This window comes from Corticium candelabrum, chromosome 7 (genome assembly GCF_963422355.1).
Source record: "Corticium candelabrum chromosome 7, ooCorCand1.1, whole genome shotgun sequence".
Lineage (NCBI taxonomy): Eukaryota > Metazoa > Porifera > Homoscleromorpha > Homosclerophorida > Plakinidae > Corticium > Corticium candelabrum.
In genome coordinates, this window is record NC_085091.1 from 585,623 (window position 1) to 611,342 (window position 25,720).

Sequence of the window (25,720 nt, forward strand, 5' to 3'; positions counted from 1 at the left end):
ATTCTTGTGGAGATACGAAGCAGCTTGCAAGTCTTTGTCACCCTGATACTGTTTTATGTCAAAACATCAGCATTTCTCCTAGTTATGCGAACGCGAAGCTAGCCAACCCCAGCGCCAAAATCCGGTACTGCGACGGGTAATCGACAATTTAGTGACCAGTAACGTCTGTCCACCTCCAAGCGGACCATGGCGTTCAGGCGCCTTGCGACGATATCGACAAATATGGAGCCAACTAGTGATACAGGACGGCGTACTTTGTAGACTTTGTAGCCCTGGACCGCAACAGGGGCTAACTACAATACTTCCAACTTCTGTCGTCCACGACGTCTTACAACAACTTCATGACGATTCCTTTGGTGATCACTTGGGTATAGACAAAACAGCAGATCCGGTGAGAGAAAGGTTTTATTGGCACAATTACTCGAAAGACATTGTTGAATATATAAAAACTTGTGACAAATGCCTACGCTACCGTAAGTCCAATCGCTCCGAACGAGCAAACATTCAGTCTATTCCAATGGGCAGATCATTTGAAATGGTAGCCATGGATATTCTGGAACTGCCGGTGACACAACGCGGCAACAAATACGTCTTGCTAGTTTCTGACTATTTTACTCGCTGGCCGGAAGCTGTTTCTCTGAAAGATCAGAAGGCCGAAACTGTCGCCCGAGCGCTTGTAGAAGAGGTTGTGAGTCGTCACGGCGTACCTGCTATACTACTTTCCGATCAAGGCCTAAACTTTGAGAGTGCACTAATCAAAGAGCTATGCGACCGCTTGGGAATTGCCAGGGTGCGCACTGCTCCGGGTCATCCTCAATGTGACGGTTTAGTCGAACGTCTGAATCGCACACTCATCAGCATACTTACTAAATACTGCAGCAATAGTCCAAACGATTGGGATCTGTGGTTGTCTTCATTGTTGGTTGCGTACCGATCAATAAAACAGGCATCGGCTGGTTACTCTCCGTTTGAGCTAGTGTACAGGCGTTCCCCTTAGTTGCCTGCAGACTCTTGTTTTGACACTTCTCAAACTCCACCCGAAGATCCTCAGTCTTTTATGACCGGTTTGCAGAACCGCCAGATAATTGCTCGAGAAACAGTGGAAGCTCATCTTATTGCAGCACAGGAGGCGCAGAGGCGTAGCTACGACTCACGAACCAGTCATAAGTACACCCCTGAAGACAAAGTTTATCTTTTTACAGCTCCGACAGAACGTAATCGAAAACTCACTTGCCCTTGGACCGGTCCTTTCAAAATTATAACTCGACGTGTGGAGACTATAGCTACATGATTCAACCAATGAGAGGAGGTCGTCGAAAAGTAGTACACTATAACCGGCTAAAACCATGCTATCAACGAGCGTCAAAAGAAATCTCAGAGACAGTTAAGTTAAAAGCCCGGCTGACGCTCCCAAAGACAACCAGGAAGATCCACCAGCACAAACAAGGTTACAAGCCGTTCCACCCCAGTTGCACAACGACCTTAGAGCAAGGCCGTTCCTACTCAAAGGAGACGGAGCAACCAGCAGATGTGAAAGCGACTTCTGAACCGTCACAAACTCCACCAGCGGAAACTAGTCCCTCACCACCACTTGACGGATTCGAACATCACACGCCTTGCAATGTACGTCAAGCCTAGAACAGATTGCCTGAAGACTCCGTGGACATAAGACTCAGACGCACTACAAGACCACCAAATTACTTAATTAAGTGACTCTGTAATAGACTACAATATTAAGGAGGGGGTTAGTGTAGTGCATGATGTAATAGCGGGTGTTGGGCATACGTAGTGTTGTCTTCTAGCAGTAGACGTTGCTCTAGCAGTTACTCTCTAACGCTATACTCATTACATAAGTATAAAAATCCCATTCAGGCCACCAGTATGAAGACGTCACCTTTATTCAAATGTTAGTTGTTTTGAGCTGTATGTGTCATGTGATGTTGTTCGGTTACAAACTGCTTGTGTCGACTCAGGGGTAAATGAGAGAGTGCCAATGTCTTGTATCAGTCAAGTGAGCAGCGGTCAGTGCTGTACATTGTTTGTCTTTCAGTTGTCTGTTTTTTGTTTGTCTGTCCGATGTTTTGTATCAGTCAAGTGAGCAGCGGTCAGTGCTGTACATTGTTTGTCTTTCAGTTGTTTGTTTTTTGTTTGTCTGTCTGTCTGTCTGTTTGTATGTATGTTTGTCTGTCTGTTTACCTATCTGTCTGTGTTTGTCAGTCTGTCAGGTCAGTTGATCTGCTTTTCTGTTGCTGTCTGTCTGTCTGTCTGTCAATACATATATTTTCAAACATTGGACTATTATACACCATCTAAGCAAAGCAACTAAATACTACCCAAGCCAATAGGGCTTGGTTCTACCTACGACTATTTATGTTTATGTTGCTGTCTCTTGAAACAATCTTCTTTATTTTTCTGTCAATCAATTTAGCATTTGATCGTTGTAGACACACAGAGAACACAGATCTCCAGTATGTCTTGAAGGTTGATGCATTTGGCTTTCCGTCTTCGTCTCTTGATAGCTGTGACAGTTTTTTCAAATAGTCTTCAGCTTTCTCTCCCCAACAGCCAAAATGTTTGAAGACTATAGCCACAAATGTTGCTCGAAAACCTCCAGGCAAGAGCTCCTGGTCGTACTTTTTGATCTTCAGATTTCTCTTCTGGTTGCCGCTGCTCTCTGAGTTGTAGCTGATAAACCTTCTAGTTCATTGCTCCAGGGATGCGCTAGGGCAATATCCAATTCAAGATCCATCCCCGATGCCGAATCGAATACGACTATGTCTGATCTGTCTTCAGAATTGACATACCTTCTCCTGGGTTCTTTCTGTCTGTCCGTTTGCATGTCTGTCCATCTGTCTGTCTGTCTGTCTGTCTATCTGTTTGTTTGTCTACCTGATGCTTGTTGGTCTGTTTAATTTGTTTGTTTATTTGTCATAATTTGTTGGTGTCATTAATTAATTTCTTTATTACTTTTAGTGATTCTAGAAAAAGCAGGACGTCAGAGAATGTTCTGTATGGAGTGAATGACGAAGACCAAGAAATGGCTGAAGACTGAATCACCGATGACACACCAAATTGTGAAAGATCAATATTGATATCAATATCAAATTATTTTTATTTTTATACCTCACTAACATTTTAGGATAAATTCACGTTGTAAATATATTTTTACACTAATAATTAAGTAACCCAGACTTGTCTGAACTGCGAGGTCTGCTTATTGAAATCAATTGAAAGTGCGTATGTTTCTGTATTGGCTGCTTGCTCGTCTTCTCTACTTTCCATCTCTTCTCTGGAATATCGTTCGTCAAGGTGGAAACAGAAGATGGTATGATCGCATCGATAACTTCGTTCTGTTAGGAGCGCTGCCGCTCAGACGTCACGCCGACGAGGTTAGACACACTATTGTTACATTACACGGCTTTATACAATATTTACATGTTAATTTTTTATTTATTATAAAAGTTTATGATCATTTACAATGTTTAGTGAATGAATATCTGATCACGTGATTAGTAGACTTTGGATGCCAATGCTTTGTATGCGCATTTGAGGTATAGAGAATAAAATTAATTTAATTATATTATTTATATTTATTATTTATATTTAATACCTGTTTATGTTAGTATTATTTAAAACTTTATGGTCATTTTTAGGTTTTAGTACCACTTGATCATGTGATTAGTAGACTTTGGAATGCCAATGCTTTGTATATATGCGCATTTAAGGTATAGAAAATTAAAGATAAAATAATTGGTTTTTAGTTTATAATAATTAAAAGTTTGGAAATAATTTTAATAATTAAATATCTAAATATTATTTTAGTAATTAAATATTTATTTAGTTATTTATTAAATTAAAAATAAATATTACACCTAATTAATTAATTAATATAAAATAATATCATCAAATAACATAACTATTAAATTTTTAATTTAAGAAATAACTAAGCTTACTTGCAGCAGCACAATGTCTTGGTCATACGTTTGTGAGCGACAAGAAAGCTGATAATTGGCAACCTGAGCAGATAAAGAGCAGTTAACAAATTATTACTACCTACTTATACAGCAAGCGTCGTTGTTCTTCATCCCAAATGTCCTATTCAACCAACTGCATATTGACACTGAGCGGCTGTTTATGTATACTTTGACACCTGGAATCACTTCATGCTCTGACATGCTTCCCTCTCACTCTAAGGTCTAACTTTTCATGCAAATATGCTACTAGCCTCGAATTTCCAGACCAGAGAGCGCGCGAAGCGCGCGAACTCTAGTCTGGACTAAGTCGATACTAAACGATTCCGGAAGTATTTATCAAAAGCGATGCTAAATGGTAGTCTAAACAGCGTAAGATCGTTTTACCTAGATCAACATATCATTTGCAAATGTCATGAGATCTCACAAACAAAAGACGTTTGCCGTGTTTGCGGTGATATCTTGGTGGACGGCACGAAACCACGACTCTTTGATTCTTTGGCAGACCGCTAGCTAGTCTAACCGCTCGACTGGGGAGACTACCGCTCGACCAGTTGTCAAAGGTGATGGTCTAGCGACGCTGCTGTGCATGTCCTGTCACTGCAAGCTTGAAAATATCGAAGAACTGAAGCTGAAAACTAAAAGTAAGGTGTGTGCGTGCACCAGAGTCTTCATCACGGCTCTGGCGTGCACTTAGCCGCCCACGCGTGTTTCACACGCGCGCAATCAGCGCTAGTGCACTTAGCATAACCAATTACTGCTAAACCAATCAGAAGTTACAACCGACATTCCGGCTATAAGGAGCCGATTGGCTTAGAAGGCTATTTCCGAAATCATTTTAGTATCGACTTGGTCCGGACTAGAGTTCTCGCGCTTCGCGCGCACTCTGGTCTGGAAGTTCGAGGCTAATATGCTACCTGCTGCTGCTCTACTAACAATTCCAGTTTTAACAATAACTACGTTTGTGTATAAATATTATTTTAGTAATTAAATATTAATTTAGTTATGTTATTTAATTAGATTATTTATATTAATTAATTAATTACATTTAATACTTATTTTATATTTATTTTTAATTTAATAAATAACTAAACATTATTTTAGTAATTAAATATTTATTTAGTTATGCATTAAATTAAAAATAAATATTAAGTGTAATAAATTAATTAATATAAATAATATAATTAAATAACATAATTAAACATTATTTTAGTAATTAAATATTTATTTAGCTATGTTATTATATATCAATTAATATTTATTTTTAATTTATTATTTAATAATCAAATATTATTTAAGTAATTAAATATTTATTTAATTATATTGTTTTATATTAGTTATTTAACTAAATAACCTAACTAAATAAATATTTAATATTTAATTACATTATTTTATTATATTAATTAATTAATTACATTTAATACTTATTTCATATTTATTTTAATTTTTAATTCAATAAATAACTAAACATGATTTTAGTAATTAAATATTCATTTAATTATATAATTTATATTAATTATTTAATTATTTATTAAATTATAAATTATAAATAAATATGAAATGAGTATTAAATGTAATTAATTAATATAAATAATATAAATAATTAATTTAAAAATAATTTTAAACTAGAACATAAAAATTGATATTCTGTGTTCATTTAGCTTGTAGAGAAGCACAATATTAAGGGCGTCATATCTGTAAACGAATCATATGAAACTCGTTTCTTTACCTTCTCACCGGAAGTCAGTCAATCAATATATTTATTGATCAACAGATTGATTATGTAGTAGCTCTGTAGGAATGGGCATCACGTGGAGTTGAATACATACGACTCGATGTCAGAGAATACTTTTACGCACCTTCACTTCTTCAGATATCAACTGCTCTGAACATGATAGAAAGACTGAAGAAAATGGATCACAACGTGTATGTTCACTGTAAAGCAGGAAGAGGACGAAGTGCAACACTCGTGGCGTGTTATCTCATGAAGGTATGGAAGTTTGTTGTAGCATGTTTGTTTACTGATTTGCTATTGAACTGAAGGATCAAAAGTTAAATCCTCAAGAGGCAGTGGATTTGTTGAAGGCAAAACGTCCACAGGTGAAGCTGGGGAAGTTCCAATGGGAAGCAATTAGGGAGTTTTATAGACAAGAAAATGAGCATGGAAAATGGGAATATGGAAAATAAAGTTTAAGTTTATTGTTTAGTGTATTTGCTGTGTTGGTTATTGGTTGTACGTAGTAAGTTTTGATGGGTTTGGTCGTTTTTCTGACTTAGTTGTTGCTTTATCTTGGTACACATGCATGTGCGCGTGCACACACACACACACACACACACACACACACACACACACACACACACACACACACACACACCTTGAACCTTGAGCTGTCCATCTTTCGATGATAACAGTGTCCTTTACGAAAAGGTAGTTTTTACTTTGGTGGTTAGGAATAACTAACACCACAAAATTGAGAAAGTCTTGTTTGATCTCCTTTTCTCCGAAAACGTCTTCCACATTGACATTGAAACAGTCAGTCTCTCACAGTTGATATACATGTATGTTTCCAGTTGCCAACACTCTTGTTGCTCCCTTATCAATGCACTTCTTCCATGTATTCCTATTTTGTGATAACGTATACCAGTCTTTCTCCGAAATTTCCCAGTGCCTGAGATATGATAAAACTAAATCTCGCCATCTTCTCTTGACACCGTGACAAGGTTTCTTTGAATGTAACTCACCAATTAGTACCAATTAGTACCAATTAGCAAAGAGTACCTGTTTCATACGTGCTACATGACCAAGCCAATGAAGACGATGTTTTGCTAGCATGTCTGACATTTCTTCCATCACACACACACACACACACACACACACACACACACACACACACACACACACACACACACACACACACACACACGCACGCACACACACATACATGCACACACAACTTGATGTACTGTAACCTTGAAGCTAATGCCATTAATGCAAACTGATCAACAAAGCCATATAGTTGGTGTGATATGATCATATCATATTGTTTACATCTAGTTTTTTTACATCTAGTTGACAAGAATCTGAGGCATCATCACGTTGCAACAACTTGCATGCATGTATTTTGTTTGCTTGTTCATTTGTATCAACAGTATGGAGTGGGATGCATATGCATGGATCAACTCCCCCACACTATACATATCACAAGGTGTGGCTTAATTTAGTCTCACACCTTCTAGACATGGCACTGTTTTCGATCTTGTATGTGTCTCTGTTTAGTCTAACTGTGTTCACATCATGTGCAGCTATAGTAGGTGAGTATGTGTGTTGACCATTCAGTTGTGTGATGGTTTTATACTAACTTGTCATACAGACTTTAGTGTGTGCACATTTGAGGATGATTTGTGTGGCTGGATGACAACGAAAGGCAGTCAAGATTTCAGTTGGCATCGAGACACTCAACAGCTATTGGACTATACGTTTCACTCGTCTAGTGCATATTTTGTACTTATTGAAATTTACTCTACAATAAGCTTGACAGGTAGAGAAAGTCGACTTCAGAGTGTCCAAGTGACACCTTCAGACAACGTGTGTGCTTTACGGTTTGCTTACTATCACTATTTGGCTGGGGATCTGACTGTGGAGATGAATGGAAATGTGTTGAAGACATTTAATGCAACTGGGGACAAATGGATGGTTGAAGTTCTACCTCTGATAGTTGATCAGCCTGTTTCCATTCAGTTTGTGATGAGAAGCTCGATTGCAGACATTTCATTTGGGGTTGAAGCTGCACTGGATAATATACAGTTCATTCCATGCACATGTGAGCTCGTCTGGTGTGTGTTGTTTGTAATGTTTGTTGTTTGTATGATCTTGTGTTGTATATATTTGGTTGAATTACTTGACATTTTTGTGCTAGTTGGTTCAATTTACTTGGCAATTGTGTCTGTCTAGATTTGTTTGTCGTTTTTGTGTCTACTTGTTTGTCTGTTTGTGTGTATGCTTGTTTGTCTGTTTTGTGGCTGTTGGACAGTTTAAGTGTTTTATTGTTTATCTGTTTACCATTTTATTTGCCTGTTTAATTAAATGTTTGCCAGTTTGATTGCTTTTTTGTTTGTCTGTTTGTTTCTTTATTGTCTGTTTATGTGCTTGTGTGAGTTTGTTAAATTTGTTTAGATGTTTATGTTTAGTCTCCCTTTCTGTAGATGCAATATTAAAGTTAGTGTTTGTTTCAAACCTCTTATCATTCCAGGGTGTACATTTGAATTTGGTTTATGTCAATGGACATCAGTTCCTGTAGTATCAACCAGCAGCATGACTACATGGACACACCAGTCTTCTATGTCTAAATCACCAAATCGAGATATGACATTCCGCAGAAAAGGAGCTGGTCATTACGTGTATGTTGAAGACAGCAGTTCAACATTCAAAACTGCAATATTGAGAGGCCAAGAATTGTCATATGATGATGATATCTGCTCTTTGTTTTTTTGGTACTTTGGGTCTACATTGTCTGTTGGAAGTCTGAGAGTGAATACAGTGTTATCTAATGGAAGTGTCATACAAAGACGTGATATAGTCGCTGAAGGAGGCAAATGGGATTGGATTGAATTGAGTGTGTTTTTGTGGGTCAAAGAAATGAAGCAAAACAATATTACAATGCACGTGGAATTTAGTGCAGAAGTGGGAAACGGAAAATATTTTGCACTGGATGATATAAAGTATCTTCAGTGTGCAGGTTATTTGTGCAGCAAATGTTGTTGTGTTGTATAGACATTCCATCATTGTTTTGTATGATGTACGCATTTGCATGTCGGTGTTTGAGTGTAAATGTATGTGTTTGTATGTAAGTGTTTCTAAGTGTTTGTATGTGTTTGCATGTAAGTGTTTTGTATGTCAGTTTGTTGCATGTGTTTGTGCGTGTGTTGCACTCTGTAACCAGTACAATATTACGTGATGTTTAATTAATTATTTTGTCTCAGTCTCCATATTTACTGTAACATGTGACATACAACGATGGCTGGTTGTTTTAGATGCTGAAAAGTGTACATTTGCTATGGACAAATGCTTCTGGAATAACAAACATGACAGCAAGTTGCAGTGGCAAGTCAAACAATTTTCAAATACGCCATTCCACCACGCTTTAGTTGCAAACATTTCAGACCCAGTGTTTATTACTGCATCTATTGGAAAAGTTAGCGCCAGCTTTGAGGGACCAATCACATACACCAGTGAACACCTTTGTTTTATACGAGTCTCATACTCATTTGCACCATCACAGTCTGCTTTGAAGCTACGCTTCTTGAACAATTCAAAATTAGTGCCAATTTCTGTTCAACCGAGTTTGAGTAAATTGTCAGTCGAATATTTTGTTCAATATGGCTTTTTGAGTTTCGTTAATCTTGAAGCTCAATGGACCAAAGATGTTGGATCATTTATTGTATACAGTTTGCAGTATCTTCGTTGCCATTGTAAGTCCATCTGTTGCTTACATCATTTCATTGTCTATTGTTTCATTCATTTTAGATTCATCATTTGAGAGCATGTCAAAGTGGCATGATGTGTCACCATCACAACACTCTAACTGGTCAATCATTCATGTTTCTGAAAACAACACGTCGTTGATGCCACCAGTTGATCACACGTATGGAGAACACCAAGCAGGGACTTATGCTCTTGCCACAGGAGTATCAGGTTTTGATGCTGTTGGAACTTTTGGCACTATGTTATGGTCAAATGTATGTGGACTACGTTTCTGGTATTTTGTGTCTGAGGGTGTTGCTCGGTTGGAGTTTTATGTTTATAATACGTCTGGGGTGCTTGTTACTACTTTTGATGAAAAAGTCAGTGGAGTGACAGAACGATGGCTGTTTGCAGAAATGGCTGTTGGATATGATTTGTTTGGATCAGAGATTGAAGTAGTGGCATCTTCTGCAAATGGGAATTCATTCTCGGTTGCTGTAGATGATATAGAATTTACTGAATGTGCTGGTAAGAAAAACTACAGAGAAAATCATGGCAACTTGGCAAACAGACAGACAGACAGAGAGATAGGTAGACAAAACAGACAGACAGACAGGCTGGCAGACAGACAGACAAACAGACAGACAGACAGACAGACAGACAGAAAGACAGACATTTAAATGAACACACAAATGTATGGATGCAAAAACCTAATCAGAATGTCACTGAATGTATCTCAATAGACTCCCACCATTTGTGGACTTGATGCAAATAGTCACACAATTGAATCAATATACACATAGTTCTCTGATATCTCATATCATGCTAATATTGAAATAGACTATTAATTGCATATCTATAACTGCATTACTCTAGTACAGTAAGATCAACCTGTCTACACACTGGATATTCAACTTACAAGCTTCTTGCACCCACACCCACCTCCTGGGATGCAGCAAACAACAAACAGTGACACACACTGAACTTACAGAAACTTTATTGACATCAGTGTATGTAATTTACAATAGTGTATACTGATGTATGTAATTATTATTTGTATAGATTTTCTTTCCTGTTCATTTGAAAGAGATCTCTGCTTTTGGAGTAATGCTGATGATTTCTCTACTGCTTTATCTTGGACTCGCTGGCGTGGACCGTCTCCAATTGTTAACTCTACTTTGGTATCAGACCATACACGTGGAACTCCACGTGGACATTATCTATTGCTGCTTCCTGTTTACAACAATTTCTCATCACCTTTCAATGCCACTGCAGTTCTGCAAGGTTTACCTCTCAGCACGAAGTCAGACGTTTGTGGCATTGAGTTTTGGTATCACGTGACGTCGTCAGGAGAGTCAGTTGTACTACAGGTCAGTCTAGAGAGTGAATCAGACCAACGGATCATTTGGGAATATGACAGTTCTGATGATGAGGATATGATGTGGAGAGAAGTGACGGAGATGTTTGTATTGCATGATGTAAGTCATGTGCAGTTCATGGCGAGAAGCAGCGATTACCTTAGAACAACTATTGCTCTTGACGACGTCAGATACTTGGAATGTGAAGGTGTGATTGATTGAGACACACAGTTTAGCTAATCTCCCTGATCTTTGAATTGACTTTGCAGGTGATTCAGGAATGGACATTCCTACAGCATCAGGTGATGTTTCTATGGTACATAACAGTTAGTTGATGCACAGACAAACAGATTTACCAGCAGCAAAACAGAAACAACATACAAAGTTTACAGGGCTTGTACACACATGGACACACACCGCACACACACAGACACAGACACAGACACACACACAGACACACACACACGCACACACACACACACACACACACACACACACACACACACACACACACACGGACGGACGCGGACGCGGACACACACACATTTGTGTAATGCATTGTGTTATAGAATTACCTTCTTGGGTTTCATCTTCAATTACAACTTTGACTACTGATCATTCTACTTCTGTCACATCTGCACATGCCACCACTCCAGTTGTAGTTACAACTTCAAGAGAAGCACGTTCTGCATCTTTAAGAGAGACACATCCTACTCGTCTGCAATCGTCTACTGAGACACCCTCTATATCTCATGAAACAAAACAACAACCTACAGCCAGGTGAAAGACGTGTGTGTGTGTGTGTGTGTGTGTGTGTGTGTGTGTGTGTGTGTGTGTGTGTGTGTGTGTGTGTGTTCATTGGAATCGACAGACAAGTGCAATGCTTCTATTATCTTTTAGCACTTCTAACACTAAGAAGCCTGCTGCTCGTGGCAAGAAATCTAGTGGCAGTGGCATGTCTACAGCAGCAATTGCAGGTGGAGCTGTTGGTGGTGTCATTGCTATTCTCTTGATAATCATTATCGTCATTCTACTTACTCGATATCACAAAAATGAGCAACACAAAAACAAGTACAGTAAATACATAATGTGTGTGTGTGTGTGAGAGAGAGAGAGAGAGAGAGTGGTTGGTTGGTTGGTTGGTTGGTTGGTTGGTTGGTTGGTTGGTTTCTATACATATATTTTCAACATATGGCTGCTCTATTACAGGCTAGTTGTCTAACAGTCAACATCGAATACAATCCAATAGTTTGTACCAATAATGCAATATACTAGTTCTAAAAGAGTTCTTAGACAATGAGGCGAGCCTCACTGACGATGCTGTCAACACAGTCAAGATGTACTGGATGGCGCTTCGATGACCTCGTCCCTCTAACACAAAGAATTGCAGATCGTAGTAGAGAAAAACTCAGTCTGCATCGTATTAGTGCCATTGTTTGACTGTAGGAAGTGTCCTGTTTGTCTGAGATCAGGCTGGCTAGCCGTTTGTAGAAAGTGTTTGCTTCTCTTCCCATGCCTCCAGTTGACGACAACACCAATGGAGTGAAGCTACTTCCTTCAACCTCTCTGACTCTCTCGCCATAGGCTCTCTGCTTCTCAAGTTCATGGTTCCGAAAGATTTGGGGTAAGGTCATCTCCTGGTAACTTTGCGCGTTGGGGTAAAACACCCTAATATCGAAAAATGCGTGTTCACCACGACGCCATACACCTCTTGCCGAAACATCCAGCCGTGCCTCTTCGTCCCTGTTGGCAGTACGATTGTGTAGGCATTCACCTGAGAGGGGGTTTAGCCTCGGTTCGATGGCCACATCCGAGCATACTTCACTAATCAAATCTGCAGTGATGTCTCTCACTTCGTTATGCCTGATAGTTGGAAATCCTCCTTTGGGGCATATCATAGCATGGTCAACATTGAATGTTGACCCGCATGAGCACTTTGAGGAAACGCCCTTCATTGACAACCCATACCTTAAACAAATGGCATCTCTAAATTCACACTTTGGTAGATGAAATCCGTGATTTTGGATCGGCAAGACAGTTAACCAGCTCGATGCTTCCTTTTCTCCTGCCAGTTCTATGGTTCTTCTTAGCGAGGGAGATGCGTCACTTTTCAACTTGTTCAATTAAGGTTGATTTATGGGCTGCTTCTTTCTCTGACTTTGATGCCTTTTTTGTTTTTTGAATTTCTTTCTTGTCTACGGAGTAGGAAGGTTGTTGATTTACAATCTCAGCTGCAAGAGGGGCGGTAATTCGTTCTGAAGTTTGATAATGCCAATCAGCCATTTGTGTAGGGTCAATAACATTTAGACCACCAAGTCTACAAGGTAGAGCTAGAAGGCTTCTCATTTCGTCACTGATAGCCGTTTGACCTGTGAGAGCAGGAATGAATTGTTGACGGACGACCTTCTCCAATGGAGCCAGTAGATGTGAAATCTCTTTGACTGTACGCAGCAGGAAGTTCCATCTCCCTATCAAACCATGTGTAAATGCTGAGTAAGCAGCGTGTGGTTGCGTTTTTGCAATTAATGTCAAGTTCAACACTTGCTTAGCCCATTCATCTACCTTTCCTCGTATATACTCCTCGACAAAGCAGTCATCACCCAAGGCAGCACCCAGATGTCGTTTTCCTGTAGTTGTTATATGAACACCGGAATTTGAAAAGACCACTTCAGCTTGTTTCTTTGCCTCAGGTTTCACAATTAACCATGACTTGGTCGCATTGGTTTGATAACCAAAATCCCCTCCTACTTCGGTCAGCTTGTCCCACCATTTCCAAACTTCATTTATGGTACCTGCTCCAGTCGCATCGTCTGCAAACCATACTTGTTTACAGATTCCCGCAAGGCTAGAGATCAGAGGAACGGTTCCGATGGCATACATTGCCATAGCTAATGGGTCTCCTTGAGTTGTTCCTTCCACTGATTGTATTATCTCTCCGCCGATAACGTACATGTTAATTGCCACTCTGTAGGTGTTAATCAGTATTGTTGAGAGAGCAGGACATATTATCCTAGAATTATGCAAGGTCGCATTATACGATTGAGTGTGTTGAATGCATTTTTTGCGTCCACAAGCAACACACAGTCAGACTCATCAGCGTGGAATATTGATCTCATGGCATGAATTGCAGCTTCAGAGCCATCTTCTTGCCCTGCACAAACTTGCAATGAACCAGCACATTGGCAGATGTCGTCCTTCACTACTGCTGCAATAGATTTCGAAATTATTCTTCTAAATGTTTCACCAATCCAAATTGGCCTTAAGCCAGGACATTTATTGAGTGGTATTAGTCTACATGCAACAAACGCCTGTAAGACACGAGGGTCAACGAATTCTGTGCAGAATCTTTTTGCAAGGCTAGCGAGGGAGTTGCATAGCTCAGCCGACTGACAACCAAAAGAACAACAAAGACGACGCCAAGCATTAGAGTCCATTCCAGATGGACCGCTGGAGCCTTGAGTTTGTAGAGCTGCTCGTTTGATGGCATCTTCATCAATCTGGTCAAATATAACTGCTGGTATGTCATTGACTGGTCCTTGAAGAAGCGCCGAGTTTGATGTTGGTTGCGAGGCTGGGTGCTTTTCTTTGAGAACATTCATGGCAGTTTGACTATTAGACCCTTCCACTATTTCATCCATTGCCAAGATTCCTCCATTGGTATTGTCTGACAAATATCTAAGAGCAGCGTTCACCTTGCCTTGAACCATTAGGCGACTGAATATTCGTTCAATCTGTTGATTTGAAGGGGGTTTCTTTGATGATTCTAGGCGCTGCTGTATAGCTTTTCCTTCCCTAAACAACTCATCAAATCTTCCTTCCTTCCACAAGTTCAGCCGACGCTGGAGGTGATGGACGTGATCCCTGCTCTTTGATTTTGCACTCGGCTTTTGCAACAACAGGACTTGCAAGACAACGAAAGCTTTCAGTGCAATAACTTCCATAGCTGTTGCATTGCTATATGCTTGCAAAAGATTACACATTTCAGAAACAAAATCTTTTCCAACTCGTCCTGAAGGTACAAGGAACAGATTTTTTCTCCAAAAGACGACGTCGTCATAGATTTTGGACAATTCCTTGCATGCTTCCGAGCCATCTAAATCATTCCCTTTGAAACTTGTTGCGGCACACTTTTTAAATGGTGGTAGGTGAAATAAAGAGGTGTGAGAGCTGTCCGTTGACGGTACAGAAGATTCACAACGCACGGTGGTGGGAGTTCCTTGGCAGGACATCCAAGACGTTGAATTTCTGTTGCCCGAGGACGTGACATTTGAGATACATTTCGGAAGGCTAGATCTCCCAGAGATTGTGCTTTCATTATTATATGGCCTTTGTGATCTCACAGGGCTACAGATCCCGGATATTATGTTGCTATTGCCAGATCCGTTGTTATACCGTCGAGACGTGGTGTTTCTGTTGACAGATGGCATTTGACAAGTCAACTGTTGTTTATTCAGCTCATGGTACGGTTTGCATTTGGAGAGATGCTGATTCAGGCGTTGAAACCAGTGTCTGCATTTGGGACATTGAGATAGCCATAATTCAAATTTGAGATGCGATGGAAAGTCGTCCGGGTCATGTACCAGTCTAAAATGCTCAAGAAAACGGTTCTTTGATCCGGTCCATGCACAACCTGTACAATTGCATGAGATAGACAACCAGGAGTTGGTACCAGAGATTGGCGGCGGAGAAGCTATTTGAGACATGTTGATGGCCTGTTAAAAACTATATTCTTGAGGTATTTAATCGTGAAAATGAATAACCACGAGCCGACTAGGTCAACCGACAACCAGCGATCCTAGCACAATCCGTGCCATGTTGGTTGGTTGGTTGGTTGGTTGGTTGGTTAGATATATTTCAGATATAACTAAACAGCCAAATATACAGAAATCACTGATATGCTAAACTAGAATGTAGACAGCTACAGTCACCAAACGTAATCCATACGTATAATATACGTAATCCATACGTATAATAATTTACTAACTGTCAAAATTATGAAGCCCAAATAGACTGGGCATCCCAGTCTTGACCGTGATTGTATGGTCTCCTTGAGTTGGTAAGCCTGTCAATCTTCCTTAATGGTTGGTTGGTTGGTTGGTTGGATAGATATATTTCAGATATAACTAAACAGCCAAATATACAGAAATCACTGATATGCTAAACTAGAATGTAGACAGCTACAGTCACCAAACGTAATCCATACGTATAATATACGTAATCCATACGTATAATAATTTACTAACTGTCAAAATTATGAAGCCCAAATAGACTGGGCATCCCAGTCTTGACCGTGATTGTATGGTCTCCTTGAGTTGGTAAGCCTGTCAATCTTCCTTAATGGTTGGTTGGTTGGTTGGTTGGATAGATATATTTCAGATATAACTAAACAGCCAAATATACAGAAATCACTGATATGCTAAACTAGAATGTAGACAGCTACAGTCACCAAACGTAATCCATACGTATAATATACGTAATCCATACGTATAATAATTTACTAACTGTCAAAATTATGAAGCCCAAATAGACTGGGCATCCCAGTCTTGACCGTGATTGTATGGTCTCCTTGAGTTGGTAAGCCTGTCAATCTTCCTTAATAGGACCCTTGAATTGCACTTTTGAATCTGAACAGAGATGCGCTTACGCCAAAAATTTATGAAGTCAGCCGTGTTGGATTTTCCAACAGCATCCCTAGATTTTCTCGAAAGTACCCTTAAGTAGTCGACAGCTTTCTCACCCCAGCAGCCAAAGTGCTCAAAAACTAGAGGTGTGAATGCTGGTGAGTCACCACTTGCTAGTTGGTTGGTTGGTTGGTTTTTTTGGTTGGTTGGTTGGTTGGTTGGTTGGTTGGTTGGTTGGCTTTTATACATATATTTTCAACATATGGCTGCTCTATTACAGGCTAGTTGTCTAACAGTCAACATCGAATACAATCCAATAGTTTGTATCAATAATGCAATATACTAGTTTTAAAAGAGTTCTTAGACAGTGAGGCGAGCCTTACTGACGATGCTGTTAACACAGTCAAGATGGACTGGATGGCGCTTCGATGACCTCGTCCCTCTAACACAAAGAATTGCAGATCGTAGTAGAGAAAAACTCAGTCTGCATCGTATTAGTGCCATTGTTTGACAGTAGGAAGTGTCCTGTTGGTTGGTTGGTTGGTTGGTTGGTTGGTTGGTGCACATGCATGTACTTAGGCAGGTGGGTGTGGTCTTGCAGTCTAACCGGTTTGTGTGTCTGTGTGTCTGTGTGTCTGTCTGTGTGTCTGTCTGTGTTTCTGTTTGTCTGTCTGTCTGTCTGTCTGTCTGTCTGTCTGTCTGTCTGTTTGTGTATTTGTTTGTTTGTTATCTGTCTGTCTATTGTTGTTTATGTCATAGAAATACCTCAAACAAGGACCAACTAACAACCATCCACAATCCAGCTTATAATCCCACCAATATATCACGGTGTGTGACATGAAATCTTAGCTGCTTTCAGTTCATGCACCAATAATCAATTGTCTTTTCTACAGCAATGCATCTCATTATGCTCTTGTGTCTAACATACAACACAGTGATGGTGTATATGCTGAAGTAGATGGAGGGAAGAACAAATGGTTAGATTTGTCTATTTGCTGTTTGAATTTGTGATGCATATGAAGGTTTGTGATGTTAGTGATATGTCAGCGAATCCTCTTTATCAACATAGCAGGTATTGTTGTAAGAGTCAAGTGATTGTTGTAATGTGGGTTGACTTGGTTTGGTTTAGTTGTGGCGATCAGGAATATTCGACAATTGATGAGACTAGCAGGTAATGTGGGTATAGATGTTTGGGTATACTGTGGAAAGGGGAAACAATGAAAGTAGAGAGATGGACAGACAGATGATCATATGGACAGACAAGACAGACAGACAGACAGACAGACAGGCTGACTGACAGACAGACAGACAAACATATGGACAGACAGACAGAGAGAAAGACAGACAGACAGACAGACAGACAGACTGACTGACTGACTGACTGACTGACTGACTGACAAAGATCATTTATTGAACATACAAGGCACTACGTACATCATAGGAAGTCGAAACATAATAAACTGACTGACTGACTGACTGACAAAGATCATTTATTGAACATACAAGGCACTACGTACATCATAGGAAGTCGAAACATAATAGTCGCTACTGAAATCTAAAACCCACTAATGAATGCTACTTTGAAGTTCGCAGTCTAAAGCTATATCAGCACTAGAACTTTGTAAATGAAGTCTGTCAATCTTCTTCAGCAAGACTTTAGCATTGCATCTCTGTAGGATTACACTCAATTTTTTTCTCCAGTAGGAACGGAATTCAGCCTTGTTGCATTTTCCGTCGCTGTCCCTTGATCGCAATGACAAAGTGTTCAGGTAGTCTGTCGCAGTATTCCCCCAGTGACCGAAATGTTCAAAGACTAACGGCGCAAAGTTAGGGGTGGAACCTCCAGGTAAAAGATCTTTTAAGTATTTGGCCTTCTTCTTTTCTTCTCTTCTGGATGCAGCACATCCACTTTCACTACTCGACCTGGGAAAAGCTTCGCAGCTCCAAGGGTGGGAGAGTGAAATATCAAGGTCAATGTTAGAACCATCTCCAGCATCGAAAACCACAATGTCCGGTCGATTACTATTGTTTGTGTACCTGTCTCGCACTTCTTTTCTGTGGTGAAGACCCACCTCCTTGAGGCACTCGCACCAGCCTGCTACGACACTGTCATGTTGCCATACAGGTCCACCCCCGTGTTTGCAGGTCAAGAAATGGTATCCATAATCATCTGCTTCTTTCCCACACTCACAAATAGGTGCCAGGGACTTGAAGGGCATTGGGCATCCCAGCCTCAGAAGAGCCGCTAACCGAAATTCGGAAGGCTTAAATGCAAGCTTATCTGAGGAAGGTGCTGCCTCTAGCCATGAGCCACATCCAGGACCTTGAATCGACCTTAGACGAGCAGCCTGATGTTGATCCTGAGATTGATCCAGAAGGTGTTGAAGACTAGTTGTAGATAACTCGTCCGTGATGCGATGTTGTAGCTTGATGGGCTGATCGGTTAAGTCAGTGAAGCAAACCCCTCCAAGGGTGCTTGGCGTGCCCGCCAAGAGAGAATCGATATGCTGCTTAGCTTCTTTTAGATTCTGTCCAGTTGCGCCCAGATTGTCTAATATTGACTGTGAGCTTTCCCAGATATATGAGAATCTTTTCGGCAGTATTGCTGATGAGTGTACCCAACCTGCTAGGAAAGATGCAGGTGAAATTTTTTCGACTGAAGTCATTCCGAATCCCCCTTTTCTTATGGGCAGGATGGCTTGCGACCATTGAGCCTCAGATGTATTGGTGACACCTATGATGTGACTAAAGGACGCATGCGTTATGCTATCATGGATGGTTGCCGCAGACTTGAGTAAGGAAGGAGGAACTGTTCTTGTCAAATGATTCATGCGAGTTGTGTGGCAGTGCCTCAAAAGGAGCATGGAGCTCTGAGGGTCATCCAGCGACACAATCTCTTGGCAAAGCAAGCTGCCTGACTTGGCGAACTCGATGCACTGTGATGCAACAAAGTCGAATCTCCCAATGGGTGTCCCCAGTAACACAGATCCTTCCACGGCTCTGGGAAAAGGAGCCAAAATTTCAGTGGACCCTGGAGAGTAGATTTGACACTTTTGATCAGCAATCAGTAAACCAGATTCTTCAGCCAATGAAAGCTTCAGATTAGCAAAGGAATCAAGTACAGGCCCCTCATTGCCGAGCAAAAAGATGTCATCCAGGTAGGCTAAGACTACTATTTCCGGGTAGTCAGCTTGAATTTTGGTGATTGTAGGGTGAATTCCTAAGGCAAATAGGACAGGCCCCAGGGGGTCACCTTGGTGCACACCTTCTTCAGAAGATATGATCACCGTTTCCTTTCCCTTGACATACACGAGAGGGCTGGAATTTCCATACATTTGCTCAAAATGGGCCAAGATGGCTGGAAATTTTGATAAAACTTCCTTGTGCAAAGAAGACCTCTTGATGGTGTTAAAGGCATTCTTTATGTCAGTTTTAACGAACACCCAATCCGGTCTGCTTTCCAGAAGTAATTGAATATGGTGTGTTACCAACTCAGAGCCACCAGGAGTTGAAACCCCATGCTGCAAGGGAGCAAAGTAGGCAGAGAACTCAGATTTCAAGTGATGACAGATAGCCTTAGCTGAGACTCGGCGGAGAACCTCGCCAATGGCTATAGGTCGAACATCACCACTGCTTTTGGGCAAGGCAATCAATCGGGAAGCAGACAGCCAGGTAGTGACAAGGTTTGGAAGATTTCCTTCAGCAATGGATGAGAGAACTCTGACTAAGGCGTCCTGGGTCACAGCGTTATCTAGAAGATTTCGGAGGTGTTCAAACTTCCAGCCCGAAGGGCCTGCTCCAGAACCTCGAGGGGACTTTTTAATGACGTTGATAATGACTGAAGCTGGCAAAGCCATTGAATTGCAGGTATCAGAGTGTGGAACAGGGGTGTTGGGATCTCGTGTAGGGTGTTTGAGAGATAGTTTGGCCACTGTTTCATCACTAGCAGGTGCCAGGCCTTTGCTGGTTAATATTCGAGCAGCTCTTGACAACTCGCCACTTTTCACAAGACGAATGGCTGATTGCCGGGCATGACGTTGATTGTTTACCTGCTTAACATTAACTGTCTCAGACGATAGTTGCCAAATCTGGAGTAATTCTTCCCATCGATATTCCAGAAAAAGTTTGTACCTTGCTTTGATACCACTTGTATGGGATTTACCAGATCTGCCAAGTGGAGTAAGAATCATCTTGGGAATAAGAAGTAACAATTTCCAAGCTTTGACATCTGATGAATCTAAGGCAAGTTGACTAAGTGGGATAGAACAGCAGTCTTGAAAAAGAGACTTCAGCTTGGATGGGATGCTTTGGACTGTTCTAGGTGGTAGGCTCTTCAACAATTCCTCCGTAGATATTGATTGGATGAAGCTCCAGCCGATAGATTCACGATCCATAGGGCGACAAGGTTGACTGGATGTGTTTGGACCGCAAGAAGTAGGAACATCCGGGATGGTAGGTACAGGAGTGACGTCACGGTGACCTGTCAGAGTGCCCGGATGTTCGCTGATATGAGACACCGAACTCGAAGTAGATTGATGTAATGAACCCTGGCTAGAACTGGAGACGGTCGTCGAGCGAGACTTACATTTGGGTAAATGCTGGTTTAGTCTAATAAACCAGTGAGAACACATCGGACATTGGACCAAGTTGTAGCGAGTGATATGATCACGTGACCAATCCTCAGGACTATGAATGTGTCGAATGTGATCAAATAGCCAACGAACCGATCCCAACATCGAGCAACCTTCGACGGGGCATCTTTCGCTACGTGACACTTGTGATGAGGCCATCGCAAGTTATAACAGAGGCGAACTGAGCTTGCTGTGAGACAACCCGGCCGTTGACGAAGTGACTTGGAGAATACTCGCAGAAGACTTGTAGAAGAAACTGAAACGAATGGCGAAATGAGCTGCCTGACTGACTGACTGACTGACTGACTGACTGACAAAGATCATTTATTGAACATACAAGGCACTACGTACATCATAGGAAGTCGAAACATAATAGTCGCTACTGAAATCTAAAACTGACTGACTGACTGACTGACTGACTGACAAAGATCATTTATTGAACATACAAGGCACTACGTACATCATAGGAAGTCGAAACATAATAGTCGCTACTGAAATCTAAAACCCACTAATGAATGCTACTTTGACTGACTGACTGACTGACTGACTGACTGACAAAGATCATTTATTGAACATACAAGGCACTACGTACATCATAGGAAGTCGAAACATAATAGTCGCTACTGAAATCTAAAACCCACTAATGAATGCTACTTTGAAGTTCGCAGTCTAAAGCTATATCAGCACTAGAACTTTGTAAATGAAGTCTGTCAATCTTCTTCAGCAAGACTTTAGCATTGCATCTCTGTAGGATTACACTCAATTTTTTTCTCCAGTAGGAACGGAATTCAGCCTTGTTGCATTTTCCGTCGCTGTCCCTTGATCGCAATGACAAAGTGTTCAGGTAGTCTGTCGCAGTATTCCCCCAGTGACCGAAATGTTCAAAGACTAACGGCGCAAAGTTAGGGGTGGAACCTCCAGGTAAAAGATCTTTTAAGTATTTGGCCTTCTTCTTTTCTTCTCTTCTGGATGCAGCACATCCACTTTCACTACTCGACCTAGGAAAAGCTTCGCAGCTCCAAGGGTGGGAGAGTGAAATATCAAGGTCAATGTTAGAACCATCTCCAGCATCGAAAACCACAATGTCCGGTCGATTACTATTGTTTGTGTACCTGTCTCGCACTTCTTTTCTGTGGTGAAGACCCACCTCCTTGAGGCACTCGCACCAGCCTGCTACGACTGACTGACTGACTGACTGACTGACATCATTTATTACACACAAACCTCTACATACAGAACCCTAAAAGTAAAAATATTATCCATTACAGTTCAGGTCAGTGGAATCACGGTTACAGCAAACTACAAGTTAAAACTATATACGCATGCAAATAGTAGTTGAAGATCAATTCTAATGAACAGCACCTTGAATGGCACTGTCCAGCATAAATATTTTCTCTTCTGTTGGGAGAAGACGTGACAACTTGTGTAGAATGACACTTGCATTTGATCTCTGTAGAAGAACTGAGAATCTCTTCTTCCAGTAACAACGAAACTCGGCTTCGTTGCAACGACCTTCAATGTCTCTAGATCTTTTTTGCCAAAGTATTAAGATATTCTGCTGCGCTGTCTCCCCAGCTTTTGAAATGCTAAAGAACTAGAGGATTAAATACCAGGCTATTAAAACTGCCGTGTATTCTTTCCTTTTCATATTTTGCACATTTTCGATCCTCTCGTAAAGTAGCTGACTGACTGACTGACTGACAGACAGACATATGAACAGACAGACTGACTGACAGACAGACATATGAACAGACAGACATATGAACAGACAGACTGACTGAACACCTTTCAGTTTTTTGTTCATTAGTTAATAAATAGTCATTGTAAGACCCTGTCAGGGTCAACTGTAGTGTATTGTGTATTAGACTTTTAGTTAAGAGTTGCATAGTTCTGATTTAGCTTGTAATAGTTCTGATTTAGCTTGTAATAGTTCCAATTTATGAAAATATATTTTTTGACAGACAGACAGACAGACAGACAGACAGACAGACAGACAGACAGACTGACAGACAGGCAGACAGACAGACTGACAGACAGACAGACTGACAGACAGACAAAGCAAGGAAGAAAGTTCTTAAAAAGCTATCCAACAAATCATCCGACAAAACCGGAAGACGAATGCTCCAGAATTTTTGCATTATTGGAGAAAACGCTTTTCCATCCAGCTACAAAGGTGCAATGCACAAGTGATCTTAAAGAAACTGTCCGGACTATGTGGTGGACCTGAGAAGCCCATGACTCTCAGCACTCAGGTCTTCCCACATTAGCTTTCTTGCACTAGTCACCTCCGTGGCTTAGTGGTTAGCGACAATGGCTACCACTCCATGGTTTGGGGGTTTAAACCTCAGTGACGACAGTAAATTATGAAAGTTGTCTGTCTTTTTCTCTCATGTTTCTCTAGCTTTATCCATGAGACTATGACTCGTTTCAGTCGTTGGGGAGTTTCTGTGGTCTGGCGAACGGTCCGTTGACGATGACGTTCAGTGCTTTCCTGGTGGTCATTTATATCCACTAGGTGTGCTGTACCGATGTTCGCGGTCACCGTAATGCCTGCAATCTATATCGAATTGGCTAGTCATTGATCACCGTGTGGACTAAACAGAAACGTGTACCCCGCTGGGCTCACCTGCCGGGTTGGGGGGGCGCCCAGATGGGGTAAAGACCCCACTTGCCCATCATGGAGGGGCATAATGACACTTGCACTAGTGATTTATAGACATTTCATTTTAGTTGTAGCTTTTAATTTTATTGCAGTAATGTTCATTAGTTTGATCTAAGAAATATGTGATCATGACAGACAGACAGACAGACAGACAGACAGACAGACGGATATATAGCGAATGGACAGACAGACGGACAGAAAGACACGCGCGCGCGCGCGTGCACGCGCGCGCACACACACACACACACACACACACACACACACACACACACACACACACACACACACACACACACACACACACACACCTTCTACCGCCAACATCTCAGTGAGAAGTGTACAGATCAAGATCCTCAATTTTTCAGGAGTGGGGGTGCTCGTGAATCAGTGAATATCTTATACGATTCAAGCGATAAACCGTTAGTCAATCTCTTCACACTATTGCATCACAACTCTCCAGCATAAATATTTTCTACAGGCAACATCAACGCAAGAGCAAATCATCAGAGAACGTTTTGTACCAATCATCATATGACCAGTTAGCCACTGTCGTCTGTGTTTATCAGGTCACATGCATGTGTACGTATAAATACTTTGCAGGCTTCAACATGGAGAGAAGGAATGGAAGGATGCAGCTCCTAATGACTCACCACCTAGAACCACGAATTCTGCTGTTAACCAAGCAGACGGGAGTGAGACAGACTAGATGTGGATGATATGTCTCATCATGTTAGCAGTGTCTAACACTTGAGTTGTCATTGTACACGACGACCAATTGGCATGGGGTTGATATGATTTGTAGGACACTATTTCATGTTATAGTTGAGGAAATTAATTTGTATTGTTTAATATGACAATGAGTGTAGAAAAGGTGAAAAAAGGTGCTTTTAAATTTGGTCTTGGAGAGAGAGAGTCAGGATACGGTGTGCCAAAGGTCAAGGTATTCTGGAGATTGCGTAGGCTCGAATGTTGAGTCGGTCATTCCCCCGCGTAACTGTAAGTGTGTAAGCCCCGGGGGTAGTAAGTGGAAGTGTAAGGCGCGGGGGAGTAAGTGTAAGTGTAAGCCGCGGGGGTAGAAAGTGTACGTGTAAGCCGCGGGGAGTTAGTGTAACTGTAAGTGTAAGCCCTGGGGGGAGTTAATGTAACTGTAATTGTAAGCCGCAGGTGAGTAAGTGTAAGCCGCGAGGGAGTAAGTGTAAGCCGCGGAGGAGTAAGTGTAAGTCGCGGGGGAGTAAGTGTAAGTCGCGGGGGAGTACGTTTCAGCCGCGAGGGAGTACGTTTCAGCCGCGGGGGAGTCCTGTAAGCCGCGGGGGAGTACTGTAAGCCGCGGGGAGAAAATTACTGTAAGCCACGGGGGTAATTAGTGTAAGCCGCGGGGGGATTAGTGTAAGCCGCGGGGGATTAGTGTAAGCCGCGGGGGATTAGTGTAAGCCGCGGGGGATTAGTGTAAGCCGCGGGGGATTAGTGTAAGCCGCGGGGGATTAGTGTAAGCCGCGGGGGATTAGTGTAAGCCGCGGGGGATTAGTGTAAGCCGCGGGGGATTAGTGTAAGCCGCGGGGGATTAGTGTAAGCCGCGGGGGATTAGTGTAAGCCGCGGGGGATTAGTGTAAGCCGCGGGGGATTTGTGTAAGCCGCTGGGGATTAGTGTAAGCCGCGGGGGATTAGTGTAAGCCGCGGGGGATTAGTGTAAGCCGCGGGGGGATTAGTGTAAGCCGCGGGGGATTAGTGTAAGCCGCGGGGGATTAGTGTAAGCCGCGGGGGATTAGTGTAAGCCGCGGGGGATTAGTGTAAGCCGCGGGGGATTAGTGTAAGCCGCTGGGGATTAGTGTAAGCCGCGGGGGATTAGTGTAAGCCGCGGGGATTAGTGTAAGCCGCGGGGGGATTAGTGTAAGCCGCGGGGGATTAGTGTAAACCGCGGGGGATTAGTGTAAACCGCGGGAAAGTAAGTGTAAGCCGCGGGGGAGAAGACTGGCTTCACTCTCGAGCCTAGAGACTGCGCAGCTTTTACGAAATCGA

At 41.6% G+C, this 25,720-nt stretch overlaps 4 protein-coding genes across 4 annotated transcripts; 2 read left to right on the top strand and 2 right to left on the bottom strand.

Annotated features, from left to right (window-relative positions):
* The first annotated feature begins 3,163 nt into the window (after nt 1–3,163).
* Nucleotides 3,164–6,158, top strand: LOC134182387 (phosphatidylglycerophosphatase and protein-tyrosine phosphatase 1-like). Its single transcript, XM_062649783.1, has 4 exons — nt 3,164–3,389; nt 5,633–5,713; nt 5,770–5,961; nt 6,015–6,158. Exons 1-4 carry the CDS (start codon nt 3,240–3,242, stop codon nt 6,156–6,158), a joined length of 567 nt encoding a protein of 188 aa, XP_062505767.1. The 5' UTR covers nt 3,164–3,239.
* Nucleotides 6,159–8,578: 2,420 nt separating this feature from the next.
* LOC134182131 (MAM and LDL-receptor class A domain-containing protein 2-like) lies at nt 8,579–24,616 on the top strand. Its single transcript, XM_062649478.1, has 14 exons — nt 8,579–8,707; nt 9,003–9,440; nt 9,496–9,960; nt 10,495–10,998; nt 11,060–11,092; nt 11,360–11,570; nt 11,691–11,861; nt 17,171–17,239; nt 17,305–17,388; nt 17,448–17,483; nt 17,541–17,582; nt 24,070–24,123; nt 24,183–24,242; nt 24,305–24,616. Exons 1-14 carry the CDS (start codon nt 8,608–8,610, stop codon nt 24,408–24,410), a joined length of 2,373 nt encoding a protein of 790 aa, XP_062505462.1. The 5' UTR covers nt 8,579–8,607; the 3' UTR covers nt 24,411–24,616.
* On the bottom strand, nt 17,877–19,189 carry LOC134182249 (uncharacterized). Its single transcript, XM_062649634.1, has one exon. It carries the CDS (start codon nt 19,075–19,077, stop codon nt 17,977–17,979), a length of 1,101 nt encoding a protein of 366 aa, XP_062505618.1. The 5' UTR covers nt 19,078–19,189; the 3' UTR covers nt 17,877–17,976.
* LOC134182334 (uncharacterized) lies at nt 19,095–21,315 on the bottom strand. Its single transcript, XM_062649732.1, has 2 exons — nt 19,195–21,315; nt 19,095–19,145 (listed from the first exon to the last, which is right to left on the bottom strand). The coding sequence occupies exons 1-2, from the start codon at nt 21,199–21,201 to the stop codon at nt 19,095–19,097; spliced, it is 2,058 nt and encodes a 685-aa protein (XP_062505716.1). The 5' UTR covers nt 21,202–21,315.
* Nucleotides 24,617–25,720: the final 1,104 nt, after the last annotated feature.

Bases quoted from the DNA above. Each gene is read 5' to 3' on its own strand.
- LOC134182387 (XM_062649783.1), top strand. From the start codon at position 3,240: ATGTTTCTGTATTGGCTGCTTGCTCGTCTTCTCTACTTTCCATCTCTT. The intron at 3,390-5,632 runs GTTAGACACACT...GTGTTCATTTAG, and splicing joins TCAGACGTCACGCCGACGAG to CTTGTAGAGAAGCACAATAT. The intron at 5,714-5,769 runs GTCAGTCAATCA...GTAGCTCTGTAG, and splicing joins TCTTTACCTTCTCACCGGAA to GAATGGGCATCACGTGGAGT.
- LOC134182131 (XM_062649478.1), top strand. From the start codon at position 8,608: ATGAAGCAAAACAATATTACAATGCACGTGGAATTTAGTGCAGAAGTG. The intron at 9,961-10,494 runs GTAAGAAAAACT...TTATTTGTATAG, and splicing joins AGAATTTACTGAATGTGCTG to ATTTTCTTTCCTGTTCATTT. The intron at 11,093-11,359 runs GTGATGTTTCTA...ATTGTGTTATAG, and splicing joins GGACATTCCTACAGCATCAG to AATTACCTTCTTGGGTTTCA.
- LOC134182249 (XM_062649634.1), bottom strand. From the start codon at position 19,077: ATGACTTCAGTCGAAAAAATTTCACCTGCATCTTTCCTAGCAGGTTGG.
- LOC134182334 (XM_062649732.1), bottom strand. From the start codon at position 21,201: ATGGCCTCATCACAAGTGTCACGTAGCGAAAGATGCCCCGTCGAAGGT. The intron at 19,146-19,194 runs GCAACCATCCAT...GTCACATCATAG, and splicing joins CTTCCTTACTCAAGTCTGCG to GTGTCACCAATACATCTGAG.